The following is a 26,801-nucleotide window of genomic DNA, read 5'->3' as shown; positions in this document are numbered from 1 at the left end:
CCATACAATGTCCTGGGCTGCAGAGTGCGGTGCTACTGTGAGTTCTTTTGTTTAGTGGGGGGGCTATGGAAGCTGCTAGAAGTTTCTCTTTTGTCCGGTGGACTGGGTCAGGCCTATGGCGGACCCACTGCTGGCCAGGGATGAGCCAATTGGTGACAGAATCTTCAGTGATAACGCCTCTGCAATAATGCTTTTAAGAAGGGGAAAAATAAAAATAATTTAAAAAAAAGAAGAAGAAGATGTGAAGAAGGGTAAGCGGGGTAGAGATGGGGAGGTGTGAGCCTTGTGGGCCTTGCAGGCCTCACCCTCTGGCCTCCTGCTGAGCGGCCATCTGGGCCTGACTCGGCCCAGCCCGGCCCAACTGCAAGAAGTGGAGAGGAGATGAGATGTGAAGAGAACCTGAGAGGCATCTGCCTGCCTGTTGTAAAGAATTTCTGGTGAGAGGAACGGCTGCAGACGCCAAGGTCAGTGCAGAAGGAGGGGGAGCAGTAATGCTGCTCCCAGCAGAGATTCCCCTGCAGCCCGTGGTGCAGCCCATGGTGAGGCCGGCTGTGCCCCCGCAGCCCATGGAGGCCCACGGAGGAGCAGAGATCCTCCTGTAGCCCATGGAGGCCCACGGAGGAGCAGAGATCCCCCTGCAGCCCATGGAGGCCCACGGAGGAGCAGAGATCCCCCTGCAGCCCGGGGAAGCCCACGGAGGAGCAGAGATCCCCCTGCAGCCTGTGGAGGACCCCACACCGGGGCAGGTGGATGCCTGAAGAAGGCTGTGGCCTGTGGAGGGCCCACTGGGACAGCTGTTCCTGAGGGACTGCACCTCAAGGAAAAACGACACAGCTGGAGCAGTTTCACGAAGGACTGTAGCCCATGGGAGGGACCCTACGCTGAAGCAGGGGAGGAATGTGAGGAGTTCTTCCCTGGAGGAGGAAGGAGCTGCATAAAGCGACAAGTGATGAACTGACCGTAACCTCCATTCCCTATTCCCTCCTGTGCCACTTGTGGCGGGAAAGAGGTAGAGGTAATTGAACATAAAGTTCATCCCAGGAAGAGGGAAGGGTGGGGGGAAGTTATCTTGTTCTTTTTCTCATTATCTTGCTTTGGTTTTGCTAGTAAAAATAAATAAATAAATATTTTCCCCCAAGATGAGTCTGTTTTGCCTGTAACAGTAACTCCAATGATCTCTCCCTGTCCTTATCTCAAACGTTAAGCCTTTTTTCTTATAGTATCTCTCCCCATTCCCTCAGAGGGTAGGGGGAATGAGCAAGAGACTGCGTAGCTTGGCCATGAGCGGGACTAAACTACAACACACTGCTACAGGTCTCTGCTTGCTCTGAAATCTCTGCACCACATTTCATTACATGGTCATCACATGCCATGGGCCTCTAATATTATGGATATTTTTGTTCTTTCTTGAAAGAAATCTTAAAATTCTCCAACCTTTCTCTGTTGCTCCTCACCAGCTTTCTCTTTTTCAATTATTCTGATTTCTTTTCTTACCTTACAAGTGCCAGTTCTGCTAAAATTCATAATATTGGCAATAAATACCCCCCAATTAAAAACTATTTCTCCAGCTTTTTTATATGACCAAAAATCAAAAATCATGTAAAAATTGTACAGTTTTGTAGAGAATTTTTCCTAAAAAGTGAACATGAATGACAAAGCATGCGTTTGTTTCAATTGGAACGCATAAAATTTTCAGCTACTTAAATAGCCAATGTGTAGGGATATTTTTTGTTTTTTCTTTAATCTAAAAAAAAAAAATCAAACAAATTGAAGATGGAATTCTATTTTTTTTTTCATTTTAAAAGAATCTGAGGGAAATACCATGTAAAACAAAACTTGTTCTAATTAAAAAAAAAAAAAAAATTGGTGAGGACTTAGAAACAAAAAGAAACTCTTAATGTCTGATTCTATAAGATTTTATCAACAACACCAACCTTTATGTTTCTAGTAACAAAAACTAATAGGAAAAAACCTAAACTAGAATAAATAATTTATCTTGGTTTTTACAACATATGACCCCCTAGCTCAAAGTAAAAGCACATTATTCATTTTTGTTTCATTCATCATTCATTTTCTGCTTGGATTTGAAGATGCTTTATTTGCTTTGTATAAATAATATTTACATCACTGATACAAATTTAGGATCAAGTAGCTCATCTTCTCTGCACAGGTCAGTAAGCAGGAACACAATGCAAGGAACTCTGTGCCTACTATACCCTCTTTTATGATTTGCAGCGTTTAACTCCTGCACTCTCTCAGAGACTCCACAGTAAACTAGGAACACACCTATGAAGATGAATAAATTCTGTATAGCACTTTACTCCTCTTTCCACTACCAAAAAGTTGAGCCCATAAACTTTGACTGATCATATCTCCAGCTCTATGTAGGAAAGTATTTTGCTTTTTAACATTTTAACTCTACAAAATATGACTAAAGAAAATTTAGGAGTAGAATGAAGTAGGTGTAGACAGTGAACTGTATTAAATGATAACACAGGACATCCTTAACAAATAAAGCCTTACCAGACTAAACAGTTGGAGATGTAATTTACCTAATGACTGGTTACTAATATGATATAAAGCTGAAGCTACTAGTCTCAGACTTCCTGAGTGAGCAAAGATGTTGCTTCCTCTTCTCCAACAGAAGTACAGATATTTTCAGACATACTGAGTAGCAACTACGCTGTTCCTTCTTTCCCCTAGCCAAATCATTGCTTAAGATATACTAGGACTATTACGTTGGACACTTCTCGGGCTTGTTATAATAATAAATTCTAGGTCAATTAAATTCACAGCTTTGGAGACATGCCTTGAAATGTATAATTTTGGGTCAAGAATAATTCAGAGCATTTTGTGATTCCTGGAACTGGATTGAGTTCCCTTTGAAATTGGCCTATATTTCATTCATATGTAAAACTCAGGCCACCATCCCCCTGAAATACATTCAGCTTCATACAACTTGGTGCCATTCTGATTGCTGGCAGGAGACTGCATTTCCCACCATTTGCAATCGCCTGCTAAGGTGCATTCAGACATTTCAGAAGCTGAGATCAAGGTTTCCAGAGTTACACTTTCTAAATATGTTTTTGTTTGTTTATTTTAAGGATCTGCTATCCTTGTTGATTGACTCATTGCTGTACAAGGTGCACATACACTGTGGAAACTCATGAAGCTATCAAATCTTCAAGCAGGACCTAATGAATATCTCAGAAAAAAAAAAAAAGATTAATCAGCTGCAATATTTTGATTAAACAATAAAAATATTTTGAGATGGAAAGGGTGTGAACTAGATCAGGTAGAAGAAAATCTTGTATTTAACTCCTTCTTTTGCCCTACTGTATGTGAAACTTAATTCCCTGACCGATGCTCATGCATGCATATACACATCATCTGTATATTGTGTGTTACTTTTGGCATTAAGATATTTTCCTTATGGATAAGCATTTGATGTTTAAATATAATGAGAAAAATGGTAACAAAATACTTGATCTACAAGTAGAATAGAGGATTTCTGTAATATATAGAAAAGCAAGAATGATAAACACATAAGACAAACCAACAACTTTTATTCATTCTGTGATTGTGATAGATGTTTCTATATGCAAGAGAAAAAGAAGCAAACAGCTTTTTCTCTTCTACTCAATTAAATTGGTCTGTCTCTTGTCAGATTTTGAAGTTGTACCATACCACTGAAGCACTCCTTTAATCTTCACCTTTGTTAATTCCTCAATGTTATTCTGCCACTGCTCCCTTTATGTTTGAACAGGAAGCTTATTTCTAGCTCTATGACCCATATATCTGGGGTTAAAATCTTTGGTTTTATCTCTGATTGAATGGTTCACATTGGGAAACTACTCACCTGTCCAGCAGTGTCTAGAATGTCCAAATAGGCTGGTTCATCATCGATTCGGACTTGAGTTTTATAGGCATCCTCTGAAAAACACAGTGCAGTATGGCTAAGCACAGGAGTGGCTTAGAAAATGGAAAATGAAATAGCTTTGCTAGTTTGAAGTAGGCTTTTCAAAAGCTCTCCAATCTGACCTAACTTTGCCTTCTTTTGAGTCAAAAAGACACTTTTTGAAATCCTACCATCACTGCAAAATATTAGCGACAGGGAGTCGTCTAGTCTTTTCTATTACAGTACCACAAAATATTTAAGTAAATTTCCCTCTTTTAAAAAGATAGTACAGAACACACATAGTATTTAAGTGATTCAGAGGTGTTGTTCTGGTGCTATGCAGCAGGGTGATTTTTACTTACCACAGTCACACTTCCACACTTACCACAATCAAAGCTTCCACAGAACTTTTCCAACGAATAGTTTCAAGCTAAAAACTGTCTAATTTACTGGGAAAGTCTCCCTATGGCTGAAGGAGGCTTCTGGCTCAGATATGTCAGAGTAATTAATTAGACCTCTGTATATCTCTGGAGAGGATACAAATGGAATTTTTGAAAATAAATTCTGTAATCTTTGTTCTCACACTCATCATGGCTTGGGGTGGAGGAGAGAAAAACTGCGCTTAGTGGATTGATCTCTTAGCTCATGATTTTGTCAATGTAAATTTGGAAGCAGAAAACAGGAAAAAAAAGTTAACTACTATTTGCATAAGTTGTTTTACTCACATTTCGATTTCATTCCCCTCTCAACATCTGTACTTTCTTCCTAAGGTTAAGTGGAGCTTAGATAGCAGACCATGTTTATACTCGAAATAGTCTTGGAAATTATCCTTGCTGTTTAATTAAACAATAATGCACAGCAGCCTGAGTGGTTTTGGTGACTGATATTATGCTTTGGCTGTGCATTGAGGCGTGAAGACAAGACAAGTGCATTTAATGCATCTGCAAAGTGTCATTAATCATCGTGAGCATATGCTTGGCCCTGTCCCAAGACTCAATCTCTTGCAAGCTCTGGCTGCCAGAGACCCTCAGGACTAGTATCTCAATAACTATTGAGATAATATTGGGATTATAATATGGGATTATATTGCAGGTGGCTGGAATTCTCAGGACATTCCAATTTGTGCCCTATTATATATCTTGCATCATATGATACTTTATAAAAGCGTGTAAAAACCTGCTTTTTACCTACGCAGAGGAAAATCTAAAGCATATAGATATGAAGCATTCTGGATGGTCTTAACTCAGCCCACTCCCGCACAGTCAGTGGCAAACTATCTGTAATGATATAATCACATACAGTAATTTCCATGACTCTCCCGCTCCTTCTAGGCCTCAGTTCAGCAAATTATGTAGGCACATGCCTTGCTTTAAACAAATACCTAATACCATTGATATTAGGATGACCCAGAGGCTTAATTAATTGTATGATGGCTGGGAAACCTTGCTGAGAAAACTAGAGCACTCCAGCCAGCATGTGTTTCAGTTAATAGATCTCCATCTAGGAACTGCTGAACAAGAAATTCCGTGCCAAGGAGGGATCATATAGAGTGAATTAGGCTACTTACAGTTTAAGTAATCTATTATGGAACGACATTGATATGTGCAGTAGAATTTTTTTCTTTCTCTTTTTTACCTTTTTTCTTAGCTAAAAATGAAGAACAAAATATGAAAATAGGCAAAATCAAATATGGTATTTCCTTAATGACTTCTATTAATACTATAAAGTACTATTCATATATGTCCATGCAGGTGGGTGCCCATTTGTATTGCATTCATGCATTCGTAATTAACATATGACTTGCATAATTTTAGCTTGCTCTCTTGGCTCCACAGCTGGGTACTCTAAACCTAATATGCTGTGGTCCTATTTCTCTCTTGGCTTAGACCAACGTGCGTTTTAATGCAGTAGCTTTAAAACAGTTAAAGCAGAAAGATATTTACATACGTAAATTCAACATGGATAAAAATTAAGCTGGAACCTAGATAAATCCTGCCTTGTTTGCTAAAGAAATTAAATAGGAGTTCAGAGTTAGTTTTGACTAAAAGATCAACTGGCCTCAGCTTTCAGTAAGTAAATGTGAGATATCTACAATTAATACACTGCTGAGCTACTCCAGGTGTACCCTGATATCATGCCACTATAATCAGAAATATTTCAACTGTTAAAAGCCGGAGCCAAGCTATGTTTATAACCCTTCTACTTTGCAAAGATAGCACTGAACATTCAAACCCATTGTGTTATTTTCATTTATTTTGTTTTATAAAACTACTGACCTTAAAACATTTCACTAAGATGTGCCAGTCACTATCCTGTTTTCATTCGTAATACACACTAATGTCTTCTGTTGGTGGTAGTGAAACATATTCTGTTGAGCATTGATCAAGCATGTGAATCTCAATGGTTTTCTAGGCAAAGATGCTTTTGACTTATAGACTTTGCCTTTGTCCCAAGAAATGCAGAGATGAAACAAGAAGAAGAGATTACTTCCTTTGTAATATTATCTCTCTGCTTATGTGCAAAAAGCAGGATAGTACAGATAATTTAGAAGAGCTTTAAAATTGGGATATACTAAGAAGGGGTCTTCTCAGTCTATATTTGAATGGAAAATAGATGAGAGATTTAACACCTGCTTTTCCTACCGCATTCATTTAAAAGGAAGTCCTAAAGCCCACACTTATCAAGGCAATTTATATCTTGAGCTGATACCCTCATACCACAGATCAGATCACAGCACCCACTTATGACCTATCAGCTTCTTAATGCTGAATCACAATCAGCCTTTTGACAGGCACTGTCTTTCCATTTACCCTATGTATTCACTGATCACCTGGGCTACTAGGACAACAAATTTTTCCATGTAGGAGGTAGAAGGAAGATGTGTAAATTGAAAATGTTTCCCACTTCATCTCATATGGACCAAGAAGACAAGCTGAGCAGAAGAGCTGTACCATTTAATTCTGGTCTACAATTAATACTTTTAAACAGGGATTTCATCACAAGAGTTAATGGAAATAGAGCTGAGTGAGAGACTACGTAGACAAACATCTTTATTTTACTCAGTAAAATACTATGGGACATAGGGATTAATCTGGAAAGATCCCCTTCCTAGGGATCAACAGTTGGTTATGTATGTATGTCGGATTCAGTTAACAAATTTGTGTTTTATTAGTAGCTGTAATTCTGAGCAGAATACCTGGAGTCTTTGCATGCTTCCTAAAGGATTTCAAAAGGGACTACTATGTGACTAGTCTTTTTAGTCCAGGCAACGCTGTACACATTGTGGTCATATTACGGAAACAGAAACCCTGGGATCTGAGAGGAACATGCTGTTTGCATGAGGACAGAGAAGAACAGAAGTGAAGATGTTCCACTGAAATAGCATCTGAGCATATATAAAACAAAGCAGGAAAGTCTTAATCCGGAGCACTAGCAAACTCACTGTCTAATCTCCTCTCTTTAAAAATTACTCACATTGTTACAAATCCTGTCTAGTATATTTACACTATTTACAATGTTTGAGTACATTACATTTTATTTCACCTAATTAGTTTATAATACTAGTATAATGCTCCTTCTAAAGTTAATTGGAAGCTGCTAAACCAACACGTATCTGGATTTTATGTTCTACAGCTCTAAGGACTGATATTTATTAAAAGGCCAAACTCTGTCTGCCATTTCAGTAAAGCATTGAGATAAAGTACAAAAAAAAAAGAGACAAGAATAATAATCAGACATCAGACAATCACATAATAACTATATTTCTTAGATTAAGTTCAGTATTAGTCTGTAAGGTCTCATCTTTTGGTTTAGGTAAAATGCAGCAGAAAGATAGGGTATTATAAAAAGAAGCTATGAATGGAGTTTATCAATATTACTGTGAGATATAACCATGATTCAAGCACAGACTGCAAGAATGAGCTGTTTGTAGGTTCTAAAGAGAAAAATTAAATAAAAACTCCTGCATCCTTACAGTATCTATATAATACATGAATATATGAACTGAATAGTTAAAATATCTGGTAAAACTTAATTTTAAAAGGAAATTATTATCTTTTTTTTTCTCCTCTAGGGTGTGGGCTTCTTTAAGAATTCAATTTCCTACAAATGTTAAAAATAAAAATAGATTAAAAATTCAGCTTAAAAATTATACTATTTGTCATGAATTATTACTGATCATTTGCTAATTTCTATGATGGGAAGAAAACAAATAGAGCTCCAACAGTTTTCTGAATGCCATCTATTCTTTCTTATTATTAATTCTTTCCTCCTTTACTGAATATCTCATTTAAACCAAGAAAAAAATGTTTTTTTCAAAAGGCACTTTAAAACTTTTTTTTTTCTTAGTTGTTTGATTGTCTTTAGCAGTATTATGGAAGAAAAGGAAAATTTCTTCCTTAAGCCTTTTGTTATCTGGCTTTTTTTTTTTTTTTCAGAATGAATACCTCCTCTTTCTATAGTGTTCCTTTTTTATAGGACATCATTCTGGAGACAGAAGTACAATAATTAATGCACGGCTGTGTTGCGATCAGTTATCTTAGCACCGGAGAAGCTAGATTCATAAAAAATATATCAAAGCACTTTTTCAGCTATGAGCAGGTAACTGCTTCATGACAAATAGATTTGGATGGTGTACAATTTAAAGGGGAATTGGAATGGGCTTTTCATGTGCATTACATGCTCCAGTCATTGAAATATAGGTCAGCTGTTTCTTTCTTCCACTTGTTAATTCTGTTTATATTCTTTCAAAATAAATATTCTGTCTTATTCTCTGTCTTATATACTCTAAATTTCAATAGAAACCAATCATATTCTCACATATATAGATGAGCCAAAATATGTTTTATTTGGTATGGATATGCCAAACCAGCAGAAGGAAGTCCAAGCTTGGTCAGCCACACCTGGAGTTCTGCCTCTTGTTCTCCCTGTGTGCCAAAAAGACAGCAGGAGACCCAGGTCTTGGTGTGCTTAGATTATCTGATACATATGCATTTTAATCCAGAGATGCTCCTACATGTAGGATGATCATGAGGCTTTGGCGGGGTTAGTGCTGTTTCTATTTACAACAAGGAATTTTTAAATAAAAAGAGTAGATGAAGAGGGACTTAAACCACCTTACCAACTACTACACATAAACTTTTATTTGAGATAAAAATATGCATGCCATAGGAATTGCCTATCAAAATACATTAGTCCTACAGTTTCCCATAGCATACAATTATTTTCCTGTAGTATGAGTGTTTTATAACTTGGGTGAGCATTCCTATCAGCATTTTACAGACAAGGACACCAAGTCACAGAGGTTGCCTTCCTGTGAGCTACGCACATGTGATAAGCAATTAATAGCAGAGAATAGTAGAACTGACAGATTTGATTGCATTCTGTTCTGTAAATACTCATGTAGATAGCAATATCCTTTAAAACAAGGCAAGTGGGAAAAGTAGTACTAGGCTAGTAACTGGGATACTTAAATATTCACTTTCCAGTTCTGCCTAGTGTTACATAATTCTACATTATACCAGTAATATATCAGATTATTCTTTCCAGTGCTGTTGCTTTTTATTTCTCAGCATTGAACTGCATCTGCCATTACACTCCCTTTTGTTTAGCTTTGTCAGGCCTTTGTCAGCTATTTCAGGTTTTCCTCAGTTTTATGTTAACAGCAGAAGTTGCCTGCTCCCACCTATACAAGTGATGGTAATAGACAACATCCTTGTAGGCTGAAGGACCTTGCTAATGCTTTACTGAACAAAGAGAAAATTACCACTGCCTTTCCAAACCAACAGATAGAAACTCTTCAGTAACCACACACTTTGGACACCACTGCTGCTTCTGTGAAAGAGAAGTAGGTAAGTAATGCAGCATTTAATAAGGCCAGTACCTCTCTGCTAGCCTTGTTCTTATAAAAAGACTATTGTGTAGGCCTTAAGAAAATTAAAATAATCTGAGAAATAAAACAAAGCATTAGTCATGTGAAGTACTTATCGTAAAAGAAATTCATACATTGGTTCATTATACATTCAGTTGCATGATGAGCAACACAGCACTTTCAGTTTTCATTTTAGCCTTCAAATTACCATAAACATGTTTTCAGATAAGATATTAGACCAAGTTCTTGGCCACGTATGTCTTCAGAAAAGATTCTGTAATGTGGTTTTCCAATGGCTTTGCTAAATTCAAATGGATATTACTGTTGTACATTCCAACTCTTATTATCAATTCCAACTGAAGATGCAATTCTTCATTTCCTTTATTTAGCCTTTATTCAGCCTTATGACATGTTCCTAACTAACTGCCATGTTGTGTTTTAGAGGCTCCTGCATTTCCAGTGGCACATAAAAACAAATCCTTGAGTGTTCATAAGGTAATTCTTATAATTCAAGGAGTAAAGATGCCAATAACAATACAACAAGGTACTTCTATTCTGTAAGCCTCAAAACAAAAGAGAGGAAGATCTCATAGATTTTAGTTGATTTTGTGTTCCTGAAAGAAGCACTGCTAACATCTTCAGTGCAAAGTAGAAGCGTAACTACACTATGTCCAGGTCTTGAAATAAACCTCTGCACTTAGTCCTGCTACCATCAATGAAACACGGTGCCTAAATACCTGGAGAGGTACAGGGCCTAAATTGCCTGTTGAGCATCCAGAATCAGTGCAGAATAATAAAGATTTCAATTTAGGCCCAGTAAGTCCCATGCAGTCTATTTCCTATTAGTAGTTTTTAATGGAGCCATCTTCATCGTCGTACTCTAGTCTCACTCCTTTAACTTAGGCTCTGGCTGCCATGAACTGCCTGCATCTGGTTAGAATAATAAAACTAAAATCGTCCTCAGCCTAACAGGTGTTCTATTTTGTTCTCACCTCACCACAGTGCTCCTCTTTTAATGTCATTATGCATCTGTCTTAAAACAGCTGCTCTCAAATTAAGTTTCTCCCTCTTTTTGGGCTGCCTAATGTTTCAGATCTGTGCTCTGCAGGGCAAGACTGATAACACACAGCTGCTGAAGGAGCCTGATTGATTTTCAGCTGTAGGTACTTACATGGGAGCTTTCTCAGTGACCTGAAATGCACTCAATGCCTTCCAAATTGGGAAATGGGTTACACATTGCACTTTCTGTCTTTTTTTTTTTTTTCCAGTTGTACCTATAGATATGTACAAGCACCTCTTCTTCAATGTCAGGTTGCAGTTTCATTACTGTGGTAACCTTCCATTCTCTGCTGAAAAGCATGGGAAGCAAAAGCAACTTAATCTCACTTAGTCTGTGAGAGGTACAAAAAAGAAGCCGTACATGTGCTCTAAAAGGTTTTGTGTGAACAGAAACCTGAGTGAATTGAGCTTTCAGTCAGCTAAATCTGATTTGTCTTCTCCCTTGAGGTCCTTATTATGATGACAGTCACTGAAAAAAACAGTTGGAAAAAGAGACAATAGCCTGGATGGGTTTCCTGAAGAACCAAAATTAAGAGAGATTTTTTTGTTGCACAAGGTGTTTCATGGGAGAGATTTTCATCTACATGTAGTCATCAAGAAGGAGATAAAGCACAGAAAACTCAAGATAAGATATTGACTTTCAGGCAAAGAAGGTAAAAAATGTAGAGATCTAAGTGTCCAGCAAGGCAAACTCATTGCTACATTCTCTGGTTGTACAGCACCATGCACACTGTCTGATCACTGTCATCAGGGCTCAAAGTTTTCATATGGTGCCAATACATTCTAACAGTATGTAAACATAATACCTTCAGTCTGCATTAATGGTAGGAAATGCTTCTCAGAAGTCAATCAAAGCCCTCAACCGTTTACAACAATACTGACTACAAGAAACACCTCCACTACTACTTGCCCTCCATACAATGAAGGCTTTCACACTGTTGTCTTGGATGCAATATAGTCCTTTTACTTCAGTTCCAACTCAATATTCTGATGCAACAAGTCAACAAATCTTTCTACACCAAGAACTGATATTTATCCATTCCCACAATGTACTAGATTATAGGGAGATTAGACTTTTACATACATATATATGTGGTTTTCTGTATTTGTGTATTGGTCTGTGTGTACCTACAAACACAGAGAGACGTGTAAGACTGAGAGTATCTGAATGCGCAAGAAAAGAGTATCACAAATTAATCCCTATGTGGAGCACCTGCAATATGTAAAACTACTTACCTAGTCCTGAAAAATATCAGGATCAGGAGCAGATTGAAAATTAAACACAAGAAAATCCATTACAAAAGCCTTCTGCTATAGAAATATAGACTAGTTTTATACTACAATGCTATATATTATTTTTTTTTACTATTTGCAACATTTTATCTTCTAATTGCATATACACATTTCCCTTTTAAAATGTAATTATTAATAAAAACAAAATGCATGTTTACATGAGTTTGTGAAAACCAGAATTGTTAAGAGTTCTGGTCAAGTTCTAAGTACAATCCATGTAACCCAGATGAAGTCTAGAAAACAATGTGCCCCTTCTCCTGCTTTCTGATAGACATACAGATGGAAAAGCTGATTGCTTTCTTTGCAGAGAGACTGGGATACATCAGAGATTTGGATAAAAGACTGACAAAGTTTACCTGAATAATTTGGCCCGGTGCAGTAACTATCAGTCATTATGCACATGCTGTTATCAATAAAGCCGTCATTTATGATTTTAATTTGTAAACATACACATATGTGACTAAATTTATGTAAATAACTCTACAGGATTTGACTTGCTGTGCAGAAAACTCACTCAGCTTTTCTTCAGATCTTGTACTTCAGTCCTTCAAACTGGCTGAAGTTTGCTTATGAAGTGTCCTACTTATGTAAACAGGACTATTTGAGTGACAAATATTTTTCTCAGAACCAGCTCTCAAAAAGAAAATACAATTTCTTACAAATGTTCACATTTTTGCAAATCAGGGATAAAGAAAACTCAGGCAAACCTTTACTGTAGAACCTGCTTTTCTGTTAGAAACCACTTGCAATATAGATAATGCTACTAATATTTAATAAAGGCATATCATTACTTTCCCTGCTTCCAGGAAAATGTCATTTACTTCAAAGAAGTACATGAACAAAGTGAACAAAGTACTGCTGTTTAATCAAAACATGATAATTAACAGAAGTCCAAGTACCCTTATCTTGGGGAACACGAATAGCAGGTAGCAGTTTCACTACTCTTTAAACTCTATGTTTGTGCTACTGCGTGGGAGGATCTGACAGCTATGAATTCACTTCTTGTCATTTCAAGGGGAGTAATTAACAAGTTGACTACATCTGCATGGCTATTATCATGGATGGTGCCTTGGATTTAGTCAGGTGTAGATGGCTGCCAGGTTCCATGAAATAAAGGTTAATGGAGACATTTGTCCTGTTATGAAGAATTTTGAATTGAACATGACAAATCTTTCACCTCAAGGAAACCATAACATAGAGTTTCTCTTTCAATTTCAGAAATAATTTAAAGGATATTTTTACAAATCACGATGTACAGGGAACAGGTAAAGAAGTTTTCCATTACGACCTTATTCACAGGGTTGCAAGTCTCACTTCAGCTCCTTCTAAGTTCATGATCCTAATCATAATTATAATCATTGTACTTGAGTTCTGATACTTATTACAGAACCACTGGGCTAAAACCACAGAGTGACTTAGGTGTTCACTCCAACTTCAGTTATCTAATTTCTAGGACCTTTGAATCTTCTTCTCAGTTGCCATATAACTTTGGCATTGCACTATGCTTTAGCCCTAAGAACCTTGGCTTTCTTTACAGTATTTCACATCTGAGAACATTATTCATCTGACTAACTCGAGATGTAGATGTTAGGGTGAGATAAATCATGCCCTAGAACTTCAGTACATTTATATTATGATTTAGAGACCACAGCCTGCATGTGACTTCACTGTGGTTTATAGTTCTGGATAAACATTCAAACTTTCCTGCCTTAATGTCACCAGCCAGGTGGACACTTCGCTCACACTTAAACCCAGTCAGGATCTGTAGACTAGGAGCTGAATTCCTCAAATTATTAGAGTGGCTCAACCCAATGAAAGTGTGTATATGAATGTTACTAGAAACCATAGGGTAGCTAAGAACCTAAGAAGGAGCTGTTGTCCTAATTTTCTGTGAAAGGTCAGTATTTGGAGTATCACTGGAGGCCTGAAGGGAGGCCTGAAAACGCAGCTCTGAGAATAAGCTCCTCTATGATAAGATGCAGAACTGTTCAACTCCCTTTCCCACTTCAGTTTCTTAGATGGATCAGTTAGAGACTTGGTGAATCAAAGCAGGGGGAGGTGAGAATCATTGGACTGAGTCAAATTAAACATACTATTTGCTGAGATACACATCTTCAGCCTGATATGAAAAAAAAAAATGAATAGCCTATTTTGTCTACAACAGCCAGAAATATTTTAATAATGATTTCTATTCTTGTCTGACTCTTTCTAGATTCGGAATACTGTAGATGTAATAAAGAAATAATTATAATAATTATTATCATTATTACTAATATAACTATTATTTAAAAATACACCACATAAAGGTTTTGATATTGTCACGGTTACTATAAAAGGCTTTTTTTTTTTCTTCCTAAATTTTAATCTGTCGAATCAGTGCTTAAGAATAGCAACCACAAGGGCATGTTTCTATACAGTTTTTGGTTATTTTTCTTCTCTCTCTATTTAGCAGACAGACAGTTAAACTAGAAGGTGTCAGGGATGAATAGAAGGGTTATATACTATACTTTGATCCTCCACTGATACTCTTCTCAGTGGAGAAGAGAAGATGGCCAAGACAGGAACATATCTTACTTCTAACGCAAAGAGAGTCTATGGAGGATAGATTATAATAAGTATGAACCATTAGCAGTAAAGTGGTATTTGTGCTTTTTTGCATGTGAACAGGCAGCATAAGTCTCTCATGGAAACACACAGGGGAAACAATTTTTCTTTCCTGGCCCAGCCATGGTAGACAGATGTTGGGCAGAGACAGTTGAGAAATAGAGTTGTTCATCTATGTGCTCTATTTCTAAAACAAGGGAGAGAGGGAAGTCAGGTCATTGGCCAGACTATGAATTAAGGTCATTCAGATTAGGTAAATGCTCCAAATGAAAATATAAAAGTAGAGCCATAGAAGATCCACAGTCCATCTAATCCATTTTCCTCTTTTGGAGAGTGACCAATAGCCCAGAGAATCCCACAAAATGATTTTTGCTTGGCATACTCTCTCACCTCCCAGTTACTTACACTTCAAGGGCCCTGCTACACTGGAAGCAGAATCTTTGTTTCTAACAGTCCTTGATGGATTTTTTCCCTCCAGTAGTTCACCTAAATAAATGGTCTTTGACTCCATCTAAATCTTCCACACAGGTAATTACGCCTATTCTCTTTGAGAACAGAGATCAACTTAGGAAGGAATTTTGGCTCACAGGCTGCTGTCTGAGAGTGACTTGCATGAGATGGTTGACTCGGTTTTCACATCTTGCCTGCCCTCTTTCATCCCCACTTATAGTCCCATTTCCCCATTGGCTGTTCTACACTATCCCTTTTCACAGAGTCGTAGAATGGTTTGGGCTGGAAGGGACCTTCAAAGGTCATCTAGTCCAACCCCCCTCAAAAAAGCAGGGACATCTTCGACTAGATCAGGTTGCTCAGAGCCTCATCCAACCTGGCCTTGAATGTTTCCAGAGATGGGGCATCCACCATCTCTCCGGGCTATCTATGCCAGTGTTCTACCACTCTCAGTGTAAAATTTTTTTCCTCATATCTAATCTGAATCTACCTCCCTCTGTTTTGACACCATTACCCCTAGTCTTGTCACAAGTCCTACTGAAGAGTTTTTGCTCTGTTTTTCCTGTAGGCCCCCTTTAGGTATTGGAAGGCCACTATAAGGTCTCCCCAGAGCCTTTTCTTTTCCAAGCTGAACAGCCCCAACTCTCTCAGCCTGTCCTCATAGCAGAGGTGCTCCAGCCCTCTGATCATCTTTGTGGCCCTCCTTTGGACTCTCTCCAACTCATCCATGTACTCCTTGTGCCGGGGCCTCCAGAGCTGGATGCAGTACTCCAGGTGAGGTCTCTCACCAGAGCGGAGTAGAAGGACAGAATCACCTCCCTCGACCTGCTGGGCATGCTCCTCTTGATGCAGGCCAGGATGCGGTTGGCCTTCTGGGCCGCAAGGGCCTGTTGCCAGCTCGTGTTAAGCTTCTCATCTGCTATCATTCCTAAATCCTTCTCCTCAGGGCTGCTCTCAACCCATTTTCTGCCCAGCCTGTATTTGGGCTTGGGAATGCCCTGACCCATGTTCTGGACCTTGCACTTGGCCTGGTTGAACTTCATGAGGTTGGCATATGCCCACCTCTCCAACCTGTCAAGGTCCCTCTGGATGGCATCCCTCCCTTCCAACGTGTATACGGCACCACACAACTTGGTGTCATCAATGAACTTGCTGAGTGTGCACTCTATCCCACTGCCCATGTTGTGGACAAAGATGTTGAACGGGGCCAGGCCCAATACGGACCCCTGAGGAATGCCATTCATCAGCTGCCTCTACCTGGACATTGAGCTGTTGACCACCACTCTCTGAGTGTGGCCATCCAGCCAATTCCTTACCCACCGAGTGGTCCATCCATCAAACCCATGCCTCTCCAGTTTAGAGGGAAGGATGTCATGCAGGACAGTGTCAAATGTCTTGCACAAGTAGATGTCAGTTGCTCGTCCGTTGTCCACCAATGCTGTCACCCCATCATACAAAGCCCCCAAATTGGTCAGGCACGATCTGCCCTAAGTGAAGCCTTGTTGGCTGTCCCCAGTCACCTCCTTGCTCTCCATGTGCCTTAGCATGGTTTCCAGGAGAATCTGCTCCATGACCTTGCCAGGCACAGAGGTGAGGCTGACCAGCCTGTAGTTGTGCGGGTCTTCTTTGTTCCCCTTTTTAAAAATGAGGGTTATGTTACCCCTCTTCCAGTCATTGAAGACAGATGTAGACAACTATTTGGTATTTTGGTGTCTTAGTTTTCTCCTGAATTACTGTTAAATCAGTTTGCAAAGTTGTCTGATGACTACTAGAGAGTCAATAAGGCTGCGAGAAGGGCAGAGATTAGGAATGGGGCTTGCTCCTTTCCCACACGAATGTGTTACTTTATTTGGTTCATATAATCTTAGAATACTACAGTGCCTTGCAGAACCTCCAAAGTCTATTCCTAGCAGGTGATAGTTCATGCATCATTCCTTGTTCATTATTCAGGGCTAATAACTTAGCTGTACACCGGGTCTCTGATATGTACTGTATGTCTGTCTGGTGCCACTGCGGCTGAAGTGAATCTGCTGGTGTAGCTGCTGCATTATGTTTTCGAAGGGCATGAATGATGGACGGGGACAGACAACTGCACTTCCAAGACTAAACTGCAAGCCTAAGTACTCATCAAGGTGTTCTGATCAACCTCCGGCCTTTGAGTAGGTGTTTGGTGAAATGGTAGGGTGAAAATGAGAACTGTAGGAACAGCTTTCTGGGCAACAGAGTCCCTAGAAAGACATAGACCTTGCCTTTCTGCTGTTGTTTATATCAGAGATATTAGCCACAGAAAATTTCTAGATTAAGCACTCTTTCCTGAGTCTCTGAAAATGCTAAGTGACCAGCTGTCACCTGGAGTAAATAACCCTCAAATAATTACATGATGAGTTTTATTTGTAAGAAAATATTAACTTGACAAAGAAGCAGCAGACATTGAGTGTGTGTCCAGGATTTTAGAAGTGATTCATCTTGAGTATGGACAAGGAAATACAATTGGTTATTTCTTACATAAAGTCTGCAAACCGTTTAGGACTGAATAATCAAAGCAAAGTCCCAAAAAAGAAAGCTTAACAACAAAGTTAGAGATCATGTATCTGAGTAACGCAGCATATCTAGAATAGTGCCAGACTGTTTCATGAATGAGGAAAATATTGAAGTTCTCAACAGAGGAAGGGATAAAGAATCAAAGCTCATCTTGAGCTGAGAATTTATCTAATTTAGAGGATAAAGTTCCAACTGAAATGTTGACAGATGATCCAACTATCTTTAATCTGCTCTTTAGAGAGAAACTACCAACTTTACAAATAATTCTTCCCAAGAGAAATGGGATTTTTTTTAATTGAATTGTTTTCATCATAGAGAGAAAGATCTGCTATGATTTTCCAGTTTTCATTTTCCATGGCTTCAAACAATTTCTGTTTCCCTTCATGGCAGGATAGAATAGCAACACTAAGCAGAAGGTATTTTGTTGCCTCATTGAAAGCTAAACTAACTGAGCAGCATAGGCACTTCTTTCATTCTTAATTTCTTAATGCTACTTCCTAATTTTCTATTAATGTTTTTGTTTTGTTTTGGTTTTTTTTACCTTAAAATGGGAGCACCTATGCTGCCAGACACCTGCCAATGGTTTCCTTCCTTTTGCCACCTTAAGAAGAATTCTGCATGGCAAGTCTCACTCTGCATATTCCTCTCTCCACTGCAAGATATCTATCCAGACACTCCAAGAGATGTCACGATGATCGGTGAAGGTCCTTGTTCTGACAAGCTGTCAGGGAAGGCACTGCAATTCAGATTCGGGCACCTACATTTAGACAGCTACAAAATATGTGTTTACATGCAAGGTAGGTATCTAAAATTCCCTTACACATAATGAAAGTATAGCTTCTATTCAACTGCCTGCATATGACTCTTGCTATTTGATATACTCTCAAAAATCTGGTCTGGTTCTCCTTTACTGGACTGGAAGTGGCCTGGTGCCCTATAGGTCCTGTGTCACATCCACAGGGGGCCAGATGATGACAACACAAGACCTGTGGGAGATCCACAACATTCTGGATCAGGAACTTCAACTGAAGGAGGGAACTGTAGGACATCTCAGATGACTCTTGAAGCCTGTGATAAGGAAAGTGATCAAAGACCTAAATCTCCACTCCTAAAACTCTCTGAATCCCACAAAACTGGAACCTAAATACACAGTTCATGTGCAGACATTTTAATTTAGCTGCCTGAATGTGAGACTTAGTCTTAGTACAGTAGGAATGATCTCTGTTTGCTCTTCTTCATGTACCTAAGTCAATGTTTTATTCTGAAAGTGAATGTTAACCTCTTAAGGTAATGCACAATACAGATAATACCAACAGACAGAAAAAAACTAATAATAAACCACAAATTTAAGATTATGGTTCAAACGTATAGACCATTATTATTAATATTATATATTCTCCATTTCTCACTTTAAAATATTATGAATATAGAATACAATCATAGACAATTTAGCTATGTCTACACAATCAGTCTGAATACCCTTGGAGACAGTCTTTGGAGATAAATTATACTGATTCTAGATAATTTTATATGAGTTTATTCACAGATAGGACTAACAAACGTATGGAGTATGATGAATGAAAGGCAGTGGTGAATATTTAGCTATAAATCATACGAATTTTTTTTAAGAACAATTATTTCAGAGCTCAAAACCAGTCATGTCTTGTTCAGTCCAATCCAAATATTTTACCTGCTATGGAAAAATAAGAATTAGAGTGAAATTAGGGATGGAGTATACACATATACGCCTCTTAGATAACAGTAGAAATTATCTACAAACTTTGTCTACCCTAAAAATGAATTTGGATAGTACTTTTGTGGCAAGATGTCCCTCTCCTGATCTAGTAAATGTGTCTCATCTTTGTCTTCTTTCACTCTGTCATTACTAATGAGTTTGTCTCTCCCTTGCTTTATCCTTTTTCATTATTCTACCTTGAAAACATAGAATATTATAATAACATAGATATTTTTTGGTATGCATTACATAACCTTAGAATATTTTCGGGCACATTTTATCTTTTTTTCTCAAATTCACACACACATTTCCACCATCTAATTAAAGATGAGCTTAAATGTGTTTTATTTGATGCATTGGTGAATGCATTACTTCATTTGGAAACTTCATGGAAATTCATGTGCTTAACGCTAAAGTGCCTCCCATTCCACACGCATTTCAATTAAAGTGTGACATTGACACAGCCTTAATGCCCTCAACTGCTCATTTGACACAATCTCATGCAGTGATATCTCAGCAAAACAGGAAGCTGCTTTCACATCTCTTTTGCATTATGCATTCATTTTAAGATTAGTCACATGGCTAATGAGCATCTTGGAGGCTGTCCAGTTTGCTACACTATGTCATGCTTCCTCTTCTGCCACTCTACTTGCATTAATTCTCTGTGATATTGCCAAAGACTGTACAGAGTGTAAATTATTCTTATCCATTTGTTCCAGAAAATGATCACATCACTGCCACTTGGAAATTGTTCTCATTGTTGACTACAATTAAATATTAAATGCACATTGAAATAATTCATTTTCATCAAGTGCTAATTTCTGAAATTTTGCCCACATATGGTCTAATACTGAAAGAATTCCCTCATTCTGTTACCCATTTACTTAGCAAAATAACATGTTTCTTTATCAAAATTCTGAACTGCAATGTTTGTAGCAAGCCTAAAATACAGTCATTATTCCCACTTTATCTTGAAGTGGCATTAAACTCAAAGTGACAGCATTAAAATTAGCACTTCAGGTAGCATTTAATTTTTTTAATCAATATTTACTCTATATTTTGAACAAATACTGACACATTTATTTGTGTATTTATGTTTATGCACATTTACTTACATCTGTATATAATGTTTGCAGTCTGAGTTTCTTAAGATCTAATCAGCTTTTCCAAACTAAGACAATTATCTAAAATAAAAGACAGTTTCATACATCAGAAGGGACCATTTATTGTGATCATTTATTTTCACATCCTGTATCTCATCCACACTGAACAGAGGACTTTTCTGAATAAATTCCTATTGTGGAGAGAAGTGCACCACTTACTTACAAAAACAAAAGAACAAAACAAGCAGCCTCTTCCCTCAAATAAACTTGTAGTAGTCTTTTTGTCATGGTTTTTGTTGGGATAGAGGTAATTTTCTACCCAGTAGCTGCTGTGTTTTGGATTTAGCATGGGATTTGGTATGTGAAGAACATTAATAAAACACTGATGTTATTAGTTGTTGCTAAGAGATCAAGGACTTATCTTTTCCTTTGCTATCCTATTAAACTGCTTTTATCTTAACCCACGAGTTTTCCTTCCTTTCCGATTCTCTCTCCCATCCTACATGGGAGTCGGAAGGGTGAGAGAGCGACTGTGTTCTGCTTAGTTGCCGTCTGGGATTAAACCACAACATCTTTTAAAAAGTCTTGGACTTAAAAAAGTGTTGGGCTTTCTATCAAAACATCCAGTAAATTCTTCAAAAGTATAGCTACTCTTTCTATAAATTATAAACACAGAAGGGAAAACATGAAAATAATTCTAAAGCTATTTGCATAGCTCTTTTAGGGTCAAAATTAGCACATTTGAAATATATGTATGTATGACATACAAATCTATAAGCACATGTATCACATAATGTAGCAATTGAAATATCCTTTTAACAAAAATTCTGCGTCATCTCACAGTAGTAGCAGCTTTCTGTCATCAAGATCCCCTGTAATATTTCAAAAATGTCAATGCATAACAGAAAAAAAGTTGTAAGTACAGAGAACAATTATGTTTGAATTCTTTATTTCTACTATAATGCTAGAGATATGAGTCACTACAGAAAAAGAAAACTCTAATACATTAATAACATAATGTTGAACCACAATCATAGAATCATAGAATCATAGAATGGTTTGGGTTGGACGGGTCCTTAAAGCTGATTTACTTACAACATCCCTGCCATGGGCCGGGAAACACACCATCCATTAAACCAGGTCACTCAAAGGCCCCTCCAACCTGGCCTGGAACGCTCCCAGGGATGTGGCATCCACAGGTTGTCTGGACAATCTGTTCCAGCGCCTCTCCACTCTTGTAGTGAAGAATTTCTTTCTTATATCTAATCTAAATCTACCTTCTTTCAGTTTAAAGCCCCTTGTCCTATCTCTACATGTCCCTATGAAAAGTCCCTCTCCAGCTTTCTTGTAGGCCCCCTTTAGGTACTAGAAGGCTCCCATAAAGTCTCCTAGGAGCTTCTCTTCTTAATGAAAATGAATGATAGAAAAAGCCTCTGAATTTTTAAAGCTACATGATTATTACTGCACAATTTTTAGAATAAATTTCTAACTGTGTTTTTAGAGGGAAGCAGAAGTAGGAAGGGGGAGAACGTTTGGCAGCATGTTAAAGTGAAAGGACTCCTCTCTGGTCTGTAACAGTAAGTAATTTTCACCATAGCCTCATGTTGGATTAGACAAAATAGATGTATATTCTCATTTTTAGACTCCCTTTAAAGCTCACTGTTTTATCAGTTTACAGATGAAGCATAAAATAAAAATAAAATAAGGAGAAAAAAAAATTAAAAATCTTCAAAAGTCAATTGTGCATGAGTATCTCTCTATGGAACAGGGAATAGGTCAGGATATAAAATGTGTTCTTTATATCAAAAGAATCAAACTTCAGAACATTTCTTAGAATTGTAAAGATTTGGGCTTTTATGAAATAAAATACAAAAACCCATTGGCAGTAATTTATTTTTAAGTCAAACAAAAACTATTGTAGATTCCTTGTTTCAGGTTTTTTATGTGTTCCTAACTGATCATACAAGATGATTTTGTGGATCCTTTGCATGAACTGAATGTGATTTGCTTCTGCTTTTCAAGTAGGGTATTAACTGGATTATGTCAGTCCTATGCTGATGTGCTGTGGGAATGTTTTATTGACCTCTGTCTTCTTTACCTAAATGCTAATATATTTCACAAGAATTTACAGAAATGAAAAACAACTGAAATCATTGTTCCACTCTTATGTCAACACCTAAGCTGGAAAATGAAAAGTTAAAATGGAGAAAGCTATTATAAAAATTTAGTAGCCCCAGGGAACATTGAAGTCTTTCCTAAAAACTGAAAATGATAGACTTCCAGGATTTAAAAGGCAATGTTGTTATTTAAAAAGGCCCCTCCATTTTACACTCCCCCACTCCCCAGTTTCTATTTGGACAGGTCTTATAAAAAGCCCCATCAAACACAAGGACGTACAGTATCAATTCTGTCAGCACTACCACTTAAATCGTGGCTAACTTTGCGCAATAAAGTAGCGTGGTCACTACTGCCACAATTTCACACCATAGAAACCACACAGAATGGAGTTGCTGATTCAAGAAAATTAGGAAAAATATGTAGGTATTTATTAGATTCTTATGTCCATGTAAAGCAAAAGAAACAATAGTCCTTGTCTTAAAGCTCAGCTGGAGAGTAGTAGACTCAGCAGGTTGGTTAAAACTTAAAATCCATTTATTACCATTCAAACACATCATAGAACATTTTTTTTTTTGTTACTTTGGGAGAATATTACCCTCCCAGTGACACCTACAGAAACTGTTGTTATTTTAAATGCCCAAAGACAAACAAAAGCACAGATAGGCAGAATACATTATTTCCAAAGTACACTAAAATCTGAGGTCTGTAGGTCCAGAGAAGTTCAGGACAGCTCATGAGTTCTATAAACAGGATACAAGTTGTTGAGGAATGAAAGTGGTCTGAAATATATAACACAAAATAAAGGCTATATATTGATATCTAGAGAGGTCAGTGGTTTTAGACATAGCTGAAAAGTTATGCTTATTTTCCTCCTTGCCACTCTGCCAGAGTGAAGGTATGTATCATATGTGGCTTGTTTTTTCTTTCCTCGTTGTTTGCTGCTGGGTTACTGTGAGAAACAAAATTCTGACTAGATAGATCACTGTTCTGCCTCAACATCATAACTTCTGGGTGCCAGAAAGCATCTGTGTGGCTAGCCCCTTGCAACCTTCAAGGAATAACCTCCCCTCTGGCAACTCCTGGTATCAGCACACGCCCTGGTTGTGCTCATTCTGGATCACCATTTTTTTTCTGACAGCCAAGAAAATTATCTAGAACTGTAACATTTTGTTAGACTGATGGGAAATAGTTAAAATATCCCTACCAGTGGATGTGTAAAAAAAAAAAAAAAACATGAAATGAATTCTGTGATTTGAATCTAGGGACTCAAAATTGGTAATAGCAATCTCAACAATATAAACTTTTTCAATGTACTGAGATTTTAAAACGTATTTGTTATTACAGATGAGATAACACATCATTCCTCCTATTCATTTTTTTTTTACTTTACATCCAATTTTGAGGAGTCGTATCACAAATTTACCCAAGAGGAAACATACATACTTAGCTGAAGATTATACTCTGCTGTTCAGTACATGTTTCAGAGCATGAACAGAAGTAAGCCTTTCTCAGGATGTCCTCAGCATATTCTGAGAGTCAGAAGTGCTGAACAGATAAAACTCAGAGTTATACTTCCAGTTCTGCCTCTAGCCAGCTGTGTGAGTTTGAATTCAATACTTCATTTCTCTGTTCTCTATCTCCCTCTCTCTATACTCTCCTATTTAGAGTGTTGGTTTTACTGAGTCGAAGCTGTTTCTTATCCAAGGAGACCTTCACCCTGATTAGGTCCTCCAGGCATTCCTGCAGTATGTACTTATGATGCATCGTAAGCTCTCCTTCTCTTTTTGATTATCTATTATTCATATTGTGGTATTGTCTAGAGACCAATAAGTTACGATTATGACAAGATACAATATATGGATAAATACAGATGGCAGGTGGATAGTTAATAATAAAGATAGGTATATATACACAACTTAATAGTGTCAGTAATTACTGATACTGCTCTTTTCCAATTAGGTCTAATTTTTTTTTTTTTTTTACCCTGAGTGCAACAAATGAATCTGTAGCAATTCCATAGGAGTTTTGCCTTCTTTAGATTTGACATACCTCATTTTTATTTTGTAATATTTTAATGGTTTTATGACTACTAGTGGCATGAAGAGGTTATACATCTTTTTTTTTTTTTTAAACATTAAAATAGCACAATTTACCAAAAGTTAATTACACATAGATAGTCCCTATAAATGCAAGGACTTTTTAGTATACGTAAAGCTAGCTAATAAAGCCACTCTTAAATGAATAAATATTCAGTTGTGCTGACTTCTACCTCAATGTCACATACATATTTTACTACATTCATTTATATTAATAATTATACTAGTGCCCAAATGATGCTCCACAGCAAGAAAAAAAAAGTCTTTTGAGAACTGTTCTTGACATCATAGAGTCACAGAACCGTTGAGATTGTCAGGGACCTCTGGAGGTCATCTGGTCCAAATCCCTGCTCAGGCAGGGCCACCTAGAGAAGATTGCCCAGGTCTATGTCTATGCAATTTTGAGTATCTCGAAGGATAGAGACTCCACAACTTCTCTGACCAAAGTATGTCAATACTGTCCTGTACAGGGGAGCCCAGAGCCACACACAGTACTCCACCTATGGATTCAACAGTACTGAGTAGAGAGGGGAGAGATCAGCTACCTCAACCTGCTGTCAACACTCCTCCTAATCCTAATCCAGGATATCATGAGCCTTCTTTGCCACAAGGGCACATTGCTGGGTTATGCCTAACTGGGTATTCACCAGGTGTCTGGCAGGATCTGCATAGATGATACCCAATACAACAACATGAATCCAGCACTGTTCAAGATGTTAAATCACTTGAGTTTATACCCTGTAAATATCTTCCAAATTTGCACACAATTTAGAAGGTGGAAAAATGTTTGAAATGTTTTGATGAGACACCATTTTTGCCAAAAACTTTTTGAATTAACTGTTTTAGAAACAGAAATTCAGTCAACCAGAATTTGTTCCAGATATCTCTTCCAGCTTAGACTGTCCCATTGTACTCCAACCATATAGTTATGCCATGGTCAGCATCTAAAGTATATTCTAGAGTATTGCAGATACCTGTCAATATTCACCATTACTTACGTTTATAATGCAGGTAAACCAAATGGAGTTAGTAGAGTATGTGATCTCAGGGCAGAACTCTAGTGTATTAAATTCAGTACTCACTTGATTTTTCTAGAGAAGGTCAACTAAAAGTTTAATAGTGCAAAACAGAACTAAAATAACAAAACTTTAAAAACCACACTCCAGACTGGAGTTTTTACATTATTTTTGTATTCTGACATTTTTGTTTTGTATTCTGTGATCAAAATTGCACAGACATTAATAGTTATGGAGCATGAAAACAGATATCTGTTCTTGAAAGAGATACCGTACAAAGCATTTTGAGGAAGAAGTAACTGTGCTGTGACCATGACACAATTTAATTCTGATTACAAAATTAAAATTTAATATAAAATACATGTATTTTACTTCTAGATAGTGCTCTTTAGGAGCAGCTTCTCACTGAACAGCAATCTTGAACACGCAGAGAGATTGAAAAGGATGAAGGAGAGAGTAATCTCTACTCACCTATAGTTGGATCATGATAGTCAGGGAACCGATGGCTTATGAACTGCATTGTCATTGCTGGAGAGGAGAAAGACAAGGGGGGAAAAAAATGTGGTATTACTGTTTTTAAGTGACAACTGGGAAGAGAACAAGCAGAGAATTCAGTCATTCAGGTATTATCTTAGAAAGTTATTCAAAATCTGTATTATGTCTAAAGCTGCAAGAATGCGTTGTCATTACAGTAATAACTAAAAACTGATAAAAATTTTGAAATTAAAAAAATATGAATTAAAACTTCTTTATTTGTCTTAATATCTTCCTTTTTAAACTCCATTTTATCAATTGCTATGTTGAAATGTTACATCTTTTTAATACTTGGTAAATACTATTAACCTGATATTGTATACAGAAGAAAATTGCCATGAAGAAAACATAAAATATGATTTACAAGGCTGATTCATGGAAGTTTTCATGATGTTACAAAATGTCACTAACTGCAGTGCTTGATTTGATTTCTGGTGCACTTTAGGAATATCTAACTCATTAAACTTGAAGAGGACAAACACTTC

General features: G+C 37.5%; 1 protein-coding gene across 1 annotated transcript in view; it reads right to left on the bottom strand.

Annotated features, from left to right (window-relative positions):
- The window catches only part of RIT2 (Ras like without CAAX 2), a 195,072-nt gene that overhangs the window by 110,574 nt on the left and 57,697 nt on the right, over positions 1-26,801 (bottom strand). The window contains exons 2-3 of the mRNA XM_086770594.1: positions 26,254-26,310; positions 3,860-3,933 (exon numbers count right to left, since the gene is read on the bottom strand). Of these exons, the coding sequence (XP_086626720.1) occupies positions 3,860-3,933; positions 26,254-26,310 (131 nt within the window). The remainder of the gene's footprint in view (positions 1-3,859; positions 3,934-26,253; positions 26,311-26,801) is intronic.

Source organism: Chlamydotis macqueenii, chromosome Z (assembly GCF_036417535.1).
Source record: "Chlamydotis macqueenii isolate bChlMac1 chromosome Z, bChlMac1.mat, whole genome shotgun sequence".
NCBI lineage: Eukaryota > Metazoa > Chordata > Aves > Otidiformes > Otididae > Chlamydotis > Chlamydotis macqueenii.
The sequence above is the reverse complement of the archived record's forward strand: the minus strand, read 5'-3'. Positions and strand labels throughout refer to the sequence as shown.